Source organism: Phacochoerus africanus, chromosome 1 (assembly GCF_016906955.1).
Source record: "Phacochoerus africanus isolate WHEZ1 chromosome 1, ROS_Pafr_v1, whole genome shotgun sequence".
NCBI classification, from domain to species: Eukaryota; Metazoa; Chordata; class Mammalia; order Artiodactyla; family Suidae; genus Phacochoerus; species Phacochoerus africanus.
The window spans coordinates 245,834,953-245,854,440 of NC_062544.1; the positions used below are offsets into that span (position 1 = coordinate 245,834,953).

General features: G+C 34.3%; 1 protein-coding gene across 3 annotated transcripts in view; it reads right to left on the minus strand.

The window, feature by feature from the left end:
- Positions 1–19,488, minus strand: part of ARL13B (ADP ribosylation factor like GTPase 13B) — a 76,807-nt gene that overhangs the window by 6,997 nt on the left and 50,322 nt on the right. For 2 of the 3 annotated variants that reach the window (XM_047794296.1, XM_047794280.1), the window contains 6 exons: positions 17,844–17,949; positions 16,529–16,731; positions 13,218–13,332; positions 8,447–8,672; positions 5,389–5,505; positions 4,354–4,422 (listed from right to left, as the gene is read on the minus strand). In XM_047794296.1, coding sequence (XP_047650252.1) covers positions 4,354–4,422; positions 5,389–5,505; positions 8,447–8,672; positions 13,218–13,332; positions 16,529–16,731; positions 17,844–17,949 — 836 coding nt within the window. The remainder of the gene's footprint in view (positions 1–4,353; positions 4,423–5,388; positions 5,506–8,446; positions 8,673–13,217; positions 13,333–16,528; positions 16,732–17,843; positions 17,950–19,488) is intronic. The other variant, XM_047794289.1, reaches the window with a different exon arrangement.

Genomic DNA, 19,488 nt, shown 5'->3' on the forward strand with positions numbered 1-19,488 from the left:
CGCTGCTAAAGTGCTTAGTAATATGCCAGGCATATAGTATATATAGTTATTATTATTGCCATAATTAAAATTATAACAATTATCTTGATAAATTTAAAGTATGCTTTTTCTAATTTCTTGATTTAAAATTAATGTGAATTTTAACACATAACAGAACTCACAATTAAGCTGAATGAATATAGTTTTTATTATGTTTTACTTCTGAAATTTAAAAATACCCTCCTAGGAGTTCTCACTGTGGTGCAGTGGGTTAATGATTCAGCTTGTCTCTGTGGAGGTGTGAGTTCTATCCCCAGCCTGGCACAGTGGGTTACAGATTCAGCGTTGCTGCAGCTGTGGCACATGAACTTCCATATGCTTTGGAGTGGCCAAAAAAGAAAAAAAAGCACCCTCCTAAAAAAATAAATCACATACACATGGCAAGAAATTATTCCTTTTCCCTCCCAAGAAGTTGTATTTTTGCAAGTGATTTGGTATTAATTCTTTGCCGGAAAACAAAGTAGGTTTCTTATTGCCTTAACTGTACTGGATATAAGTTGACCATAGTACCCAACTTATATGACCAAATTAACTGATAATACCCATTTTTATAGAGGGCTTCAAACTTTTTAATATAAAAGATTTTTATCTTCATTTATATTTTAAGATTTGAAAATATTCTTTAGCTTGTGCACTCGGTATTTTTGGCTAACAGATTCTTTGATTTATTTTTGAAACTGTACAACACATAACATGTTGAAGTATGGACTGAGAGAGAATACAGATTTACTTTTTAAGTCCTTCTCTGAATGTATCTGCCTTACCTGTTAGACAGAGAGAGGTTTATGGAAAATAAAACCCATTAGAAAAGTAAAATCAAATTGCCATCAAGGTAATGTCTACAGTCAAACAACAAATAAAAATCTGCCTTAAACATTCCTAATTTGGGAGTTCCCGTCATGGCTCATTGGTAATGAAGGATGCGGTTTGATCCCTGGCCTTGCTCGGTTAAGGATCTGGGGTTAAGGATCTGGCACTGCGGTGAATGTGATGTAGGTTGCAGACGCAGCTCAGATCCCATGTTGCTGTGGCTGTGGTATAGGCCAGCAGCTATAGCTCCAATTTGACCCCTAGCCTGGGAACTCCCGTATGCCGCACCTGTGGCCCTAAAAAGAAAAAAAAAAAAAAAATTCCCAATTTGACTATAACAAATTGTTTTACATTCCTGTAAATTTTAAGTGCCAAACCCCAATGCAGTCAACTTTTAATTATTTACCTTTGTTCATCATGTATCTCTTGTCTACTTGCCATCAACCACAAGCAAAGAAATGTGTACAATGTTAGGGAAAAGAAGAAGATGCAGTTATAGAACTGCCAACTATCAGTATCTCCAGGTGAAAATCTCATGATAAACCTTAAAAACTAATCTTTTTAATTAAAAATTTAATTTCATTATTAGATAAGCAATGAGATCCTGCTGTATAGCACAGGGAACTTTATCCAGTCACTTGTGATAGAACATGATGAGGATAATATGAGAAAAAGAATATATATATATATATGTATGACTGGGTCACTTTGATGTACAGTAGAAATTGACAGAACACTGCAAATCAACTATAATGGAAAAAATCATAAAATAAAAAAAATTAATTTTATTATACTGGCTTTCTTCCCTATTAGTGAAAACAGAGTTAGTTGATAATACATTTTTTAAAATGATTTTTTTTTTCCATTGTAGCTGGTTTACAGTGCTCCGTGTGCACACATTTTTTAAACCCAGATTAGGTGTACTTTGACTTAAGATTTATAGAAAAAATAATAAAAACATTTAACTGATATTAGGGTAATGGTGGTCTTAAACTTAGCTAATTTATTGTTGTTCTTTCTTAGGAGTTCTAACTTAACAAACACAGGAAAGCAAGGCAAAACCAAACAAAAGCAAACAATGAATAACAACCATCTTACCCCATTTTCAACCTCTTTTTCATTTGCCTTTAACTATAATGTTCTCCTTAGATGCTACCGTTACTTATTTCCTCCTAATTTCACATAATTTCCCTCGGAAACAGGAAACTATCATTCCCTCAACTGCATTCATTGAGTAAACAATTACAGAGTATCTGTTAGGGGCAAAGGATTCCTACTGTGTGATGACAACTGGGAAACACTACTTACATACCTTCCCACCTACCTGGGTCCCTTCTCTCCAGAGCTCCAGAATCTCACTTGTACTGGCCTACAGACATTTCCAAATAGATAAAACTACAGACACTCTGAAGCAAATTTCCTTCCTCTTCAACCCACTTGAGCCAAATATTCCTCTGTTCTTCTCTCCTTTCAGCCAACACATACATTCATCAAATAGTACTTATAATTATTGAAATATTCTGTGTACATTTCTTATCCTCCATTCCAACTCCTTTTCCTCATTTCTCATTTTGATTACTGCAACAGTGTCTAACTGGGATCCTTACCTCAGGTGCAACCACGATCTAGTCTGAACTTTACACTGTGACAAAAATTATTTTCCTCAACAAAAAGAATCTAGTGATACTATTTCTCTGCTAAAAATGCAGTGTCTCTCATAAAATCATATCAAGTCCAGACATCTTAACATATATGCGAGGCCGTAAGTAATCTGGTTATAAGCCATAATTCAGTTTTAACACTCACTATAACTTTAAATTTCCTCTTTCTTACCCACTCTACCCACATGAACCTAAGGTCTAGTCACAAGTAACTTCATTCAACTTTCCAAATAAGCAATGTCCTCCTACCTTTCCACCTCTGAATACTCTGTTTCTTCTGCTTACTGATTCTTCTCATTCTTCAAAGACCCAGTCCTAATACCACTTTCACTGTCTAGGTGGTTTGAGCACAGTACTCCAATTTTACACAAGAGAACTTATTGCCATATATTGTGAACTGTCATTTAGACTCTAGTAAGCTGAAGTATTGTCTTTTTTATTAGACTAGGTTCCCCAAAGTAGAATTTATATCTTATTCATCTTGGCATTACTAATGTTTTAGGTAGTATCAAATACAACATAGTTGTTTGTTGGTTGCCTAATTCAGTAAGAGAAAAAATAATACATGTTACATGAGAAATTTCTCCTAATGTGTGTGTATGTGTGTGTATATATAATTACCTAATTGTTTTTAATAACAGTGAATATTTAAACTGATAATATATTCTAATACAATTTTAGAGTATAATAAAAGAACCTACTATAGTCAATAGAAATATCATAATGTAACATCAGCAACCAAACAGATATATTTCACTGTAATTCTGACATAGTCTAAGGACAAACTTTCAGTCTTTAGAAGTGAAAAAAAATTTTAATTTTCACTAATGAATATGAAGAAATATTTCATTATTGACAAATTTTTCATAAAAAGAAAGCAAAGAGCACATTTAAATTTATACAGTATTTGAATAAAAATATAGTTTGATATAATTTTAAATTATATAACAACACTTTTATGAAGATTAAATTCTAATTTTTTTCCCTCAGTAAATAGGTTTTCTTAGGAAACTAAGTCTTAGATTACATAAACAGAGCCATCAAAAAGGAACTTGGATGTTCTTGATGAAGAAATTTACCAAGACACTATATAGATAAATAGATATAAATATATAATTATCCTTTTGTATTCTAGCAATATTTCATTAAAAGAATCTGAGCTGATGGTCTAAGACCAAATCTTCTGCCCATCGTATAAGGGAGTTCTCTACTTTCAACTGTCCTTTCTGTAATTTTCCAGTTGGAGTTCCTCCATACCCACACTGGCTGTACTAAACCTTATGTTAATATCATCCAAAAAAGGGGGTTTTCTTGAGTCAATGAAGGCTTTAGACTTTCTGTTGAGTTGAACTTTATTTGGTTTATTGATTTGGTCTGTGATTTTACAAACTATGTTACTTTTTACTTCATTTTAATATTCAGCAGCTGAGTGTGATTACAAGTAGAGAAAGAACAATTATATGGAATTATCATTGAGTATATCAAGAATATACAGGACAATGAAGTTTTTTAATACTATAACCGTAATGTCTTATATTTAAGTTGCTTTAAAATCTTTTCCTTTTTCATAACGATTTACATTAATAATATAATGAATAAAACGCACGCTATGATTATCTTTACCTCTATATTCTAAGGTAAACATCAAATCAAATTACATAGAGGCAAAGGGCACTTAAATAAATAAAAAAAAAACAAAGCATAATGAAAAAGGAATGGCTGTGGATTTGAAAGGCTTCCAAAAGTAAAATTTTGTTGAAGTAATGAGGTAAAGAAAAGTGAATGTGATATATACAGTGAATGTGAATGTACAGATATTTGAAAACTGATCCTTCTGCATTACCATTATGACGTGTTTCACCAAGAGGCTCAAGTTTTGGAAGTCTAGTGACTTTGGGGGTTCCCCAGCCAACTAAAGAAAAAGAAAGACATTTAAAAACACTGTTAAAGAACACATCTTCAAGTCTGCTGAGAGGATCCTTCTCTCTACAGGAATGTATATATATAATTTCAATGTCAATTCATATACTGAATGACACAGTACTAAATAACCACAAACCCATTTTAAATGGCTATTTAAAACTCTAATTACAGGTTGGTAAAATGTGCTTTACATTTTATTTACTTTTAGTATAAAAATACAAGCATCTACACCACCATCATAAATACCCTCATGCCACTATTTTAACCTCTAGCAAAGGCTAATAAATGTATACTCACTCAATGGAGTACTACCAATGAGTCTTAAAATAATCCTCAAAGGGAAATGTTACCATCTAAAGACTTCTAGCAAGCCTAAAAAGACACTATAAACTAATAAACGCTTAGATATTTATTGAGCATGTGAGGTATTATGCCTAGTGCTGAAAAATTACTCAATAATTACTGTGAAGTTAGTATGGCCCAGTGCTTTATATGCAATATTCCACTTAATCCTCATAATAGCTAAGAAAGTCAGTACATATGTTGGAAATATAATGGAAATATTTACACATCTTGCTTTCAAATGTTCATTTTTAGGACTAAAGATCCAATTTTTTAAATGCTCATATTAGCTATCCATTCATGAAATTTAAATTCCTTTTAGCAATTTCAGTATTGATATTTCAAATAGGACTTGAATCCACTATAGGAAGTGTTTGGTAAATTTTTCTTATTAATTTTTGCTTATTTTCCTATAACATTTTTTTCTGATTAAAAAAAGTAGTAAATGTTTATGTTGATAAATTCTGAACAAAGTAAAAGGAGAAAAGAATTCTATTTTTTTCACAAATTCACAAGATAATGAATATACTGAGTAAAAGCTACATGATTTCTTTCTTGTTCTTCTTGTTTAAAGCAGTATTTCTAAATTTAGTATCAATATCAGTCTACTCACCAGGAGGAGGAGGTGGGGGTGGTGTTGGACTCTTAGGAGCAGAGTCATCTGTATTAACAGGTTCTACACGGTGACTCCTTTTCATTCTGAGTTTCTTAGTTTTCTTTTTACTGTTATCTATAAGGATATAAACATGAACCTTTATGCTTTTGGGAAAAAGTTACTCTATAATAAAAAAATAAAAATTAGAATATTGTTATTATTACCATAGGAATATATCTTTAATTCAACTTAAAAATTGTTACCAATAATGAAATATGAACTTGCTTTTTCTAAGAATTAATTTAAGTGATTGCTTATTGAATGAATGATTAATGAATATGATACAAATGGCAAAAAAAAAATTTTAAGTTCTATGAAAGGTGATTCAGAATACCAAAAAAGTCTATATTTCCAAATACAAGTAAATGGTATTATTCCATAATAAGTAAGCAGAATTATCTAATTGCAGGGATTTCCTTGAAACTCAGAATGGCCTGGGAGGGTGGGTAAGGAGAAGTGTTGATTTCTCAGTAGGATATATAGAATAATTCTAAGTCCAAAAATAATCTTTTGAAATGTAAAGAAAGATCCCAATCAAATCCAAACACATTAACCATTAACCCCCAACAAGATATGCCTGAAAACCAAACTCACATTATTAGACCTTACAAAACTGAATTTGTGATCTTTCTAAAAATAACTATTTACAGATTCTCACTAAACACACATGAACATTTTAAGTGCATAGATGCTAATGTGTAACCTTTAACAGTGTAAACCAGGGTGACATTATGATTAAATAACCAAACATCAAAGTCACTGAAATATTGTAATTGACAATACTAAACTGCTAAATTTATATGTATACATTTTCTAAAATGGGAATTATCTGTTACATAATTATTGGCCCAGGAGGAATGAACCCGATTAGCAACCATGAGGATGTGGGTTTGATCCCTGGCCTTGCTCAGTTGGTTAAGTATCCAGTGTTGCCATGACCTGTGGTGTTATGGTGTAGGTCACAGACGTGGCTTGGATCCTCTGTTGCTGTGGCTGTGCGTAGGCCAGTGGCTGCAGTTCCAATTTGATCCCTAGCTTAGGAATTTCCATATGCCACACATGCGGCCCTATAAAGCAAAAAAAAAAAAAAAAAAAAGGAAAAATACTCAACATCTACGAAACCTAGAAAGCAATGAATAATACAAGCATATTTAGAAACATTATTTTTCTAAATAAATGACTGTCATTTGAGACATTTTACCCTAAATAGAAACAGAAATCTTTTTACAATTAAAGCTGTAAGCTTTATAGCTGGGAGAAAGGAAAGAACCATATGATACTTTAGGATGGGCAGTGGCACAGGGTCATGGCAGATCATGGGATATGGACCAGATGATCTCAAGTTGAGAGGAGTGTGTCTCAGTACAGCCACAGATGAGAAGTATGATCTTAAATTACTCATCTCCTCCAAGTCCCTGGTTTCCTAGTCTATATAATGAGAATAATATATCTCAGGATTGCTAGGTTAAACAGCACAGTGCTGTGTTAAATAATAAAAGGCATCTGAAACCATGCTCTAAAGTATTACATATAACATTAATTATAATAATTATCATTATATTATAGTTATATAATTGACTATCTTTTTTTTTTTTTGCCTTTTCTTGAGCCGCTCCCATGGCACATGGAGTTTCCCAGGCTAGGGATCGAATCAGAGCTGTAGCCACTGGCCTACGCCAGAGCCACAGCAATGCGGGATCCGAGGCATGTCTGCAATCCACACCACAGCTCACGGCAACACTGGATCCTTAACCCACTGAGCAAGGGCAGGGATTGAACCCGCAACCTCATGGTTCCCAGTCAGATTCGTTAGGCACTGCGCCACGACGGGAACTCCTATAATTGACTATTTTACATCTTCCTATGCAATATTTTCAAATCATTTGCCAAATCATTTTTTCTTTAACAATGTATTAATTCCAATATATTTAGAGACCACTTTCAGTCTATTTTTTGTTTTATTCTGTTGACAGAGCTATATAGGTACAAATGTGGCTACTCCAACTTTCCAAATTACAAAAAGTATTTAACTTTCAAACCTAATAATTTTTATACAGTAAAATATCCATGTTAACTAATCTGCACCTCAGAGACTGATATCTTATTTTCATAAACTCTTAGATATTGTGTAATTCTTACGTATCATGGAACCACACTTTTAAGTACAAATGGCAAGGAAGAAATGATTATTGCATATCTCCTGTGTATCAGGCCCTGGGCTTAGAACATTGTAGGGTCATTTTTATGATAAGTAAACCTAAAAGCCTAATGAAAAAAGATGACATTTAAGCCCATTTTAGACATGAGGAAATTAGGAGTGAAGAATGTTATATCATGTAACATATCTAGTAGGTGAGAAAGTCAGGATGCTACTGTAGGTTGTCTAGTCCAAACAAAGGCTATCTCTCTATAACACTAAAAGACATGAACTTCCTGTTAAATCACATAACAACTTAGAAAAAGAAAAGCAATTATGAATCAAAGATTTTATACAATATTAAAATAAGAGGAAAATGACTATTCGATAAAACCTTAAAAATGCTCAACTGATTATGTCTATATCCTATGGAAATAACAAGTAAAAAAAGGAAATGATGCTGACTGTAACATTATGAAGATTAAGAAAAACAAAACAAAACAAACCCTTCAAAAACTTTAAACGTTTTAAATACATTCCAAGGACTCCTGGGGCTATGCGATATTCCAAATTTATGAAAATATAATTAAAAACCAAATATTATGCTGAAATTCTTTTAAGTTATAAAGGATTGGATTTTAAGGCATCGTGAATAAAAACTAAGTTAGCAAACTAATGATTAAAATCCACAAGAAATATGACATTGCATTTGGAGATGAAAAAAATCTTAAAGAACATTTTTTCTCTGAAAATAACAAGTGAAAAAAGTACTTTTAAGTTATATATACATATATTTGTTATATATAAAACAAAAATAAATGAAACAAATATAAAATAACCATATATACATATATATATTTTAATAGCTAAATTTATCACCTGGTTCTGATGATCGGTGGTCTGTCTCATCTTCATTTTCCAACTGGTGTGTTAATGCCTCCTTATAATTTTCTACTATTCCAAATTCATCATTTTTTTGGCTGCTGTCGCTGATCTGGCTCTGTGTCTCTATTTCCTCATGCTCCATTTCATGTTTCAGGAGGGAGCCATCACTGTCTTTCTCCATATTTTGCCTCTTTTTCTCTTTTTCAAGTTTTTTTTCATTCTACCAAAAATGAAATATATCATTTTTAGTGTAACAATTGTATCTAAGAGAGTTTTAAGGAAGAATTCAAATAATCCAAGAGCATTCTGTAACTTCAGGGCACTGTGATATTTCTACTAAAAATTATCTGTTGAATATAACATTAAAACAAACTAATTGCCAAACATTCAGAACACAAAGACTCCATAAAGAAAGAAAACAAATGTAAGTGGTAATTCCATAATCTAGAGATGACCACCATTTGAAGTATAGTCACTAAGGGGTGCTTTTCTTTGCCTGCTCCACACACATACAGACATATACCAGCCACAACCATACATAAATGTGATTGACTGACTCTCTCGATATATATCTATGTATATGTATATGTTTTAAACAAAAAAAGAATTGAAGTTTTATTTTACTTTCTTTTCTTAAAAAATTTTATTGGAGAATAGTTGATGTACAATGTTGTGTTAGTTTCAGGCATACACAAAAAGTGAAATAGTTATACATATGCATATATCTATTCTTTCTCAGATTCTTTTCCCATATAGGTTATTAAAAAATTGAAGTTTTAATTTAAGAATACACATTTCTTTCTTTGTCAATCAATATATGAAGTGCTTAGAATAGTGCCTGACACATACATAATAAAGTGGTAGCTATGAAAGTATTATATAATGCTATGTGTGTTAGCTATTACTACTTTCATCAACTACATTATTATTTTGAATGGTTCTATCATAACTTATTTCACCAATTCTTAACCAATGGACAAAGAAGTGATTTTCAATTTTTTACTATTAAAAGAAATATAATTACTGAATTGCCTCTTTAGAATAAATTCCTAACAGTTAAGCTGTTGGATCAATAGGTAAGCACGTTTTAAAATGTGACATCACAACCTTCCCTCCAGAAAAACTAAAGTTAAATAACACCATAGTCAAAGGATTGAGAAAGTGCTATTTCCCCAGTGGTTTATGGAGTTCCCAGGCCAGAGATCAGATCTGAGCTGGAGTTGTGACCTAAACTGCAGCAACAACGGATCCTTAACCCACTGTGCTGGGCCAGAGATCAAACCTGCATCCCAGGACTCCAGAGAGGCTGCCAATCCCATTGCATCACAGTGGGTACTCCCCCCCATATATATATATATATATATATATTTTTTTTTTGTCTTTTTAGGGCTGCACCTGCAGGAGTCCCCGTATCTGTTTTAATGCTGGACATCATTATCAATCTTTTCTATCTCCACCAAACTAATAAATATTTTTTTTACCTCAGTGCTTATTTAATTTGATTTGTTATTTTTTATTACTAAAAGATAATCTATTAAACATCCTTATTGCCATTTTTATTTTTTCTTTAACCACCTATGAAAATCCAATAACCATTTTCCTATTAATAGAGTCTCACTTACACAGTAATTTTTTATTTTTTTAATTTTTTTTTTAAAGAGAGAAGACACAAATTACCAACACCAAGACTGTTTATTTATTTTTGTCTTTTATGTTTTTAGGGCCACACCCGTGGCATATGGAGTGTCCCAGGCTAGGGGTCAGGTCGGAGCTATAGTTGCCGGCTTACACCACAGCCACAGCAACATGAGTGAGATACAATCCAGGTCTGCAACCTACACCACAGCTTCATGGCAATGCCGGATCCTTAACCCACCTGAGCAAGGCCAAGGACTGAACCCACATCCTCATGGATACTAGTCGGGATCGATAACCGCTGAGCCATGACAGGAACTCCAACACAGTAATTTTTAAAGGTTCTTTTTTTTATCTCATGTGTCTCAAATATTTTTTATTAGAATTTGTTTACAATTTTTATGTTTAAACTTGTAGAACAGCCCTTTAAAAGCTAAATATAATAAAATCTACATTTTGTCACTATAATTTGCAGCTTGATTATTCTTCTTTGAAAGTTTCTCCTCCTCTAAGTACATACAAATATTTATACTCTGTATATCTTTAAGGTTTCTTTCAATATACATTAAGTCTTTTGAAATTTAATTTGGTATTCAGTTTTCAATAATTTTACTTTTTTCCAAATGATTGTTCAGTTTTTCTAATATCCTTTTCTCCCAGATTTGAAATGTTAGCTTTTTTTTTTTTCTTTTTATGGCCACACCTGCAACATATGGAAGTTCCCAGACTAGGGGTCAAATCAGAGCCGCAGCTGTAGGTCCATGCCCCAGCCATGACAGATCCAAGCCACATCTGCGACCTACATCGCAGTTTGCAGCAACACTGGATCCTTAATCCACTGAGCAAGGCTGAGGATCAAACCCACATCTTCATTGACACTATGTCAGTTCTTAACCCACTGAACAACGAGAACTCTGAAATGTTACTTTTATCTTACATTAAATACTTAGGTATAATTTGCTTTGCTACTATTTGTTCCATCGATCTATTCTGGAACCAATACCTCACCATTTTTAATATCTATGGTATAATCAAAGGAATGAATGTAAGGTAATAATATAAGGAGAAATTTTATGGGAAAAAAAGAAAATTTTCTCAGGAAAAAGGAGACCATGGATCATTTATTTCTAATTGTTTCATTTCTTTTTTATTTTTGTTTGTTTATTTATTTATTTATTGCTTTTTAGGGCTACACCCGTGGTATATGGAAGTTTCCAGGCTAGGGGTCTAATGAGAGCTGCAGCTGCCAGCCTACACCACAGCCACAGCAATGCCACATTCGAGCTGTGGCTGTGACCTATACCACAGGTCATGGCAACGCCAGATTCCCGACCCACTGAGCAAGGCCAGGGGTCAAACCCACATCCTCATGGATACTAGTTGGATTCATTTCTGCTATGCCACAACGGGAACTCCGATTGTTTCATTTCTTTACTGGTGATTTTCTTAATTACTGTAAATTAAAAGCATAATTGTGCTTTCCCCATGTGACTTATTAATTCAGGGGCTTCAATATAAGATATTCCATGCTGTATAGCAGTACTGTTCTTTATATTGTGAAAAATACAATGTTAGTAGAAGCACTAAGCCTTTCAAAGTAATTTATAACCATAGTACTATAAAATAATTGGTCAGTATTTACTGGGTGAGTTTTATTACACATAGAGTAAATCAATGTTTCAAAGCGAAAAGTCAAACTTGATTTCTTTTCCTTTTCCTCTACCAATATTTTTAAAGAACATAAAATTTGAAAACGCAGTATTTAATAGGATGAAGACAAAACAATAGTTCAAGTTATTATAACTGCTTTACTAAGAAAAGAACAAACTTAAGATACATTCACTGAGGTTAGTAAAAAGATTAAATACAATTAACTTTCTGGAATCTAAACAAGATGAAATATCTCATATAATCAATTACAAAATAAAGAAACACCAAAAACTATCCAATCATCTTCTTACCTGTGGAGCTGCCTCCCTCCTCAGCAGCAGCCCCAAGGAAGAAATAACCATCCACCTTTCCAGCAGAATACCTGTGTGGAAGGAGGCAGTGATAGGGGAAGAGGAATGGAGAACATACAGGCGGCTCCAGCAAGCCAGCTGCCACATTAAGCTCTGAGAATGGAGAGGAGGTTTAGGAAGCTCTGCCACTGAGGAGGCAAGGCTGCTGAAGGTGATTAAAGCAGGGCCAGTGCAAACTCTGGACACCAGCAGAAAATGAAAACAAAGACACAGATATATCAACAGACACACACACACACACACACACACACACACACACACACACACACACACACACAACCCCTTAGCTTTTTCATGATTAAAACCTACAAATTAATTCTGGTAAAACTTCTAACACAGAAAATTGAAATAAATGATATTCAGATACAAAATAATTTATTTTAGTTTCAAACATTAAGTACCCCAGAAAAAATAACTAGAAAATGATTTATGTACTCTAATGCATCATAAGCATCAAAATAATTATAAAGGAGTAGTATCAGCAATACAGGGACAAAGACAATGTAAATAAGAGCAAACATATTGCTATCATATGAAGTAAGTGACAAAAAAGATTTATCAAACAGTAACTATGACAGTTGCCACATGCAATATTCATTTTTTTTTTGTCTTTTTGCCATTTCTTGGGCCGCTCCCTCGGCATATGGAGGTTCCCAGGCTAGGGGTCGAATCGGAGCTGTAGCCACTGGCCTATGTCAGAGCCACAGCAATGTGGGATCCGAGCTGTGTCTGCAACCTACATCACAGCTCACGGCAATGCCGGATCCTTGACCCACTGAGCAAGGCCAGGGATTGAACCTGCAACCTCGTGGTTCCTAGTCAGATTTGTTAACCACTGAGCCACGATGGGAACACCGCAATCTTCATTTTCATTCTCAGTTAATTCTGAAGTCATCTTCCCTTTTACATTAGATCAAAAGATAAATTTGACAAGCAAGAAAAAAGAGCAAACTTTTAACCTTTCTCTCCCACTTAATTTCTTTCACAAATAATAAACCTCTGGTGAAATACTTCTACCTCCATGCCTCCTTTCCCAACTCCCTGCCTTCTTTCTCAACTTTCGACTTTATAACTCAAGATATAAAAATTACATTTGCCACCATCCATACCTCAATGATTACAGATGCTATTGGCTGGAAAGGATTAACAATAATTGGTTCTGGGTCCAACTCTGCCAGACCACTGGTTCCATGGTGTTCAGCCTGCTCTTGCTCTCTTTGTTCTCTATTGTTTGAGGGAAAAAATTTGGAATTCTTTATGAGAAATGTTGGACCAACTTTAAGAACATTTGCAATAGGTTTAAGGCTATTATATTCAGTAATTTAAACATATGGACATGGCTTTGAATTCTGAGAGTTTTCCTGAAATCCTTATGCAGGTAATAGGTCTCTATCCCCATGTAGAAATTAATCATCTGAATTTTTTTTTCTTTGTGGCCATGTCTGCAGCATGAGGAAGTTCCTGTGCCAGGGACTGAACCCAAGATACAGCAGCAACCCAAACCACAGCAGTGACAATGCCAGATCCTTAACCTGCTGTACCACCAGGGAACTCCAATCATTTGAAATTTAAAAGAAAGAAATGCTGATGAAATTGACATTCCCTATGACTTTTTTTTTCTTTTTTTTCTTTTTTGGTCTTTTTAGGCCATACCTGCAGCATATGGAAATTCCTAGGCCAGGGGTGGAATTGGAGCTACAGTTGTGGCCTATGTCATAGCCACAACAATGCCAGATCTGAGCTGTGTCTGGTGATATGTCATATATAAACTAGATAACAACTGTTGTTTTACATTAGTAGAAAAGGCTATACAAATAAGTTGCCTTATATCACTCATTTAATAAGTACTTCTATATTAATTACTATTGAGACTTTTAATATCTCTTTAACTTACAGTTAATGTTGTCCCATAAATGATAGTAATGAGTTACTAAAAAAGCAGCTGAAGACAGAAACATGACTATTACGGATCCGCAACTAGATTATGGCATTTATTAATTAAGTTCTATGATGGAAAGATATTTCCTTTCATTCGAATCTAGGAAGCCAAGATTTGGAGATCTGCAATTTACTACCTCCGTGACCTTAGACATGTATCTGGATTTTTCAGACTCAGCTTTCCCATAAATGTAGATTAAAAATATCTAATTCACAGAGTTATTTCAGATAAAGTAATATCTGTGAAAGCATTCTGTAAACAAACATACTTATAGGACAGTCACTGTTACTAATGTTATTCATTTATTTGTAACCAATTTCAGGTATCCGGCATTGACATACTGTTTTCAGATACAAATAATAGCTTGTTTTACTGTTTTTTCAAAAATATCTAAGCCTATTAGATTGGATTTAACAATGTAAAGTTTTTTTTTAATTATTCTTGTCTAAATACCAATTTACTTTTCTTATAGAGTCTCTGTTCAACAGGAGAGGACTAAGAGCACTGGTAGCATGGCTGGGAAAAAGAAGGAAAGGGGAATGGGTACCAGAAAAGCCGTCCATAACATGATCTAGAATGTTTTTATGGGAAAAGTAAAAGCTTGAAAAAAAAGTTAATTAGATTTCTTTTATCCAACTCAATTTTTGTGTTCTTTTTTTATTTTTTATTTTTATTTTTTTGCTTTTTTAGGGCTGCACCCATGGCATATGGAGGTTCTCAGGCTAGGGGTCGAATCAGAGCTACAGCTACTGGCCTATACCACAGCCATAGCAATGCCAGATCCAAGCCACGTCTGCGACCTACACCACAGCTCACAGCAACGCCAGATCCTTAACCCACTGAGCGAGGCCAGGAATCAAACCCGCAACCTCATGGTTCTTAGTCGGATTTGTTTCCGCTGTGCCACAATGGGAACTCCTTGGTTCTTGTTGTTGCTTATGTTCTAAATGGAGAAAAGGCAAAGGAGCCTTCAGAAAAGTAAGACCATATATTTTAATACATAGAAGGTATATTTATAAAAACAATTTATTGTAATGAGCTTTATATCATGAAAATATAAATCAAACATTCTCAGAGGAACTAAAAATCTCACATTGGTATCAGAAGAGACCTAGACTGACCTGCTCATGTTATTGAGCACTGAGGATAGAAGAGTCATCTTCCTAAATATTTTCCTGTAAGTCCTATCTCTGAATTAAATGACAGATACCAGCCATCGGAGGTTTTCCTTGACAGTATAAAGAGCACCTGGCAAAAACATCACCAGGGTAGTTAGTGGGTTACTGCCTACAGGCGGCAACTGCTCAGGCACATGGAAGGCCAATGCTACTTAGGTAGGTGGAAGACAACTTTGGATCTTACAGGAGCTCACTTAGAAATCTTTTTGTCTCTCCCCTCCCCTGCCATTTAACAAACCAGTGCAGAAAGAAAGAGAAATCTTGGGATTAAGTACTAAATTCAACATCTAAGCAAATCTGAGTATGTTCTTCTAGCCTTAAGATTACTATCAATGATTCTTTTCTTTTTTCTTGTTTTGCTTTTTAGAGCCACACCCACAGCATATGGAGGGTCCCAGGCTAGGGGTTCAATCAGGAGCTATAGCCACCAGCCTACAACACAGCTACAGCAACTTGGGATTTGAGCTGCATCTGCGACCTACACCACAGCTCATGGCAATGCCAGATCCTCAACCCACTGAGCAAGGCCACGGATCGAACTTGCACCCTCAGGGATACCAGTTGGATTCATTTCTGCTGTGCCACAACAGGAACTCCAAGATTATTACTAATGATGCTGTGATAGAATTCATGTAATCATTTTTTTAAAATTCAGAGTTTGCTAAAATTTTCCTTTCAGGCAACATGTGTATAAAACCATTTTTAAAATATGTCTTAAAAACCTATGATGGTGCAAATTAGCCTACTTTAAGACAAAACTAGGGTTGAAGATCAGATTTTGCTCCAGCTGGTTGACCTACTAACAGCTTGCCTTCTATCTCTGCTGAGACTAATAAAGGGTTTCTCGGTCTAGTGACATACTCTTTGCTATGGGAGACTACCCCTTGCGTCACAGGATGTTTAGCAGCATCTCTGGTCTCTACCCACTAGATAAACTGCACTCCAACTCTTCTCAGCTGTGACAAGTAAAAATGTTCCCAGAGCCAAATGTCCTCTGAGAAGCAAAATCACCCTGTGGATTGAGATCCACTGCGCTAAAGGTACTTATAGGAAATGAGATAAAAATCTTAAAACTGTGATAAATAATAAATAGCTGAGGAATAAATTTAACTGCTGTAACACCACAAGGAAAATTAGAACCCTATCCTCCAAACTTGTGCAGGTCTACAGAAATAAACAAAATGTAACCTAGTATCTTCCTTCATATAAAAAGAGGAACCTATATAGACAAAACTTAAAAAACAAATTCATAAAAATGTGGTGTTTTTGACTTTTCATATGCATTGTGAACTAACCTACTTACCTTTCCTCGCGTAATTTTCGTACTCGTTCTGCCCTTTCTCGTTTCTCTTGTTCCTCAAGAGCACGTTGTTCTGTTGTGTCTTTTTGGATGCGTTCATTTAAGGCATCAAAGTCTCTTGCAATAATATGTAGCAGCCAATAAAGGCCTTTTTTAATGGACTTATCAATTTTCTTTCCATATCCCAAGACTGCTGAACAAGGTTCCTGAAAAATAGCAATTTACTTGACTTGATTAAAACTAACACTTCTCTACAAAAATTTACTCATTAAACCATTAAGTATAATTACTGGCAAATCAAAATTAACCCACCAAATTAATGAATGATATGAAGACCTGCTTCTTTAACTTACAAAACACCTCTGGAAGATTACTACATTAGTACATACACAGAAGCTGAAACATTTTATGGATTATATCTGTAAGCTATGACAGCGGTTATGACACAAGAAGCTGACAGTGCCAGTTAAATGTAAACAAACTCAGGAGTTCCCATCGTGGCTCAGCGTAAATGAATCTGACTAGTATCCGTGAGGACGCAGATTCGATCCCTGGCCTCGATCAGTTGGTTAAGGATCTGGCATTGCTGGGAGCTGTGGTATAGGTTGCAGATGTGGCTCATATCTGGTGTTGCTGTGGTTGTGGCATAAGCCGGCCACATTCGACCCCTAGCCTGGAACCTCCACATGCTGTGGGTGAGGCCCTAAAAAAAGAGACAAAAATAAATAAAAAAATAAACAAACTCATTGAAAGACAAAATTGATCCTATAGAAGAAAAATACCCTTACTTATTAAAAACAGAATAAAGTTTTACTTCCTTATGCCAGGGAATTTATGGCATAAGCATCTTTTAAGATTGACAGCCTAACAATCATTTTCTGAAACCAGAATAAATGATTATAAATCTCCTCTGTCCCTCTGTCTTAAGATTGCATAACTCTGCTGATAATTTTCAAAACTCTTTATAAACTTCTCCTAAGTTTAAATTTTGTATTTATACTTTCATTGTTTTACAAAACTTATAGCATGATGTGTTTGTATCGCTCACAGATCCTGTCAGCAATGTCCTAAACAAAAAACAAATCTATAGTTTTTGAAATAACTAAACAGAAACAGTAATAACTAAACAGAAAATAAATATCACCATACTAAGTAATATCAAATGAACAATGAGAATAGGATTTCCTAGGTTAAAAAAAATTTTGTAAACACAACAAATTATTTTGCTAGTTGCCTACCCCTTAATTGCTTATCATCTTTATAAAAACTAAGTTATGCTGAACATTATTCATAGGGAAAAAGAGCCCCCAAAACTTACTATTTGACATAGGCATTTGTGCTCATTGACCAGTTTTTCCAGAGAGAGACATTCAATCACATCAGCTTCTCCTAAAGCCCCTTCCTTATCTTGTTTATTTGCCAACCTAGAGAAACATAAGTGTGGTCTTAGAGCAAATATATAATCAGATAGCCACTTAAAAAACATTTTGACCATGTTTTTATTTCAAAGTTTTAACACTAATGATTACAGAAAATACTGGTTTTAGAGAATACTGTGCTATTTCATCATTTTTCTCTTATTACTGTTAAAATAAGTTTGAAAGAACTGGCCTATAAAAGGGAAATTACGTAAATAGAAGTGTCAAGAAAACAAGCAGTAGATCAACAAGCCAACCAAAAAAGGTACAAACAGAAAAAGAAGTGGACTAGTTTCCACAGCACTCAGCCATCAACTCCAACTTTCACATTAATTCTATCTTCATCTTCTTAAAATACATGGCATCATAATGTAAAGGTCCTTATCTCATGTTCCTTTCTTCTTAAAACACAAACTACATCATGTTTTAAATTCCCAAATATTCATTCTGAGTTTGTATTATTTGAGCTCATCTGTACTTCCAGGGCATCAATGTGTCCACATAAATATGCAATTTACTGGACAGGTGAGGACACTTTACCTAATTTACTTGGCACAGAAAACCTTATACTCAATTAGGAACAAATTGGGGAACAACAAATTAAAAAAAAATTCTAACAAAAATAGGATTTACCATAAAATATCACTATATGCCTATCAGATAGCAGAGGTCAAAAAGTTGAACAAAACACTGTCTTGGTCAGAGTTTGATCGATATTTCAGACAAATATATATTATAAATACATAGAGTAATAAATCTAATGAACCCTTATCACCTATCTTTAAAAGTTACCAGTATTATACCATTCTTGCTCATGTATATATCTTCCAGCCTCCCCCATCAAACATATCACTTCACTCCAAAATTTAAAAATTGAAAAACATTACCACAGCATCACTGTAACATCTAAGTTCTTTTAGGTATAACACCTAAGTGAGATCTAAATTCAGATCCAAACCAGACACATATTACAATGTACTGTTTTAAGTGTTTTTGAATTATACCCCCAGTGCCAACACCTCCGACACCTGCAGCACTAAGACCACCACCTTTTTTCCTCATATGACATCTATTTGTAAAACAAAACAAGTTATTTTTCTATAGACTTTCTCACGTTTATGATTTGGTTGGTATCTTCCTTATGAGGTCATCTAACACACATATGCTGTATTTCCTCTCTAATAGTTAAATATACAAGCTGGATGACTTTCAAGTTGAAATCTATTTCCTGGCAAGCCTATATCATAGATGGTACTAGTACTTAGGAGGTCTATAAAATCCGATTGTACTTCTTTCAGTGGTGGTTAAATGGATCTATGGACGCAGGCTGGAGTCAGTCTGATACATCCAAAACAAAGTTTTCCATTATCCTTTCATCTAATGGTTTCAGCAACCACTGTTGAACTCTGTTTAACACCATTATTGTATAAGAGCTTATAAGAGCAGAACCCTTCTAGTTCTGTATTCTGTCTCCATTTACTAGCTGGACTTTTGCTAAAAAGTAAGCTTTCATCAACCACATGATGACTCACTTAAACACAACTC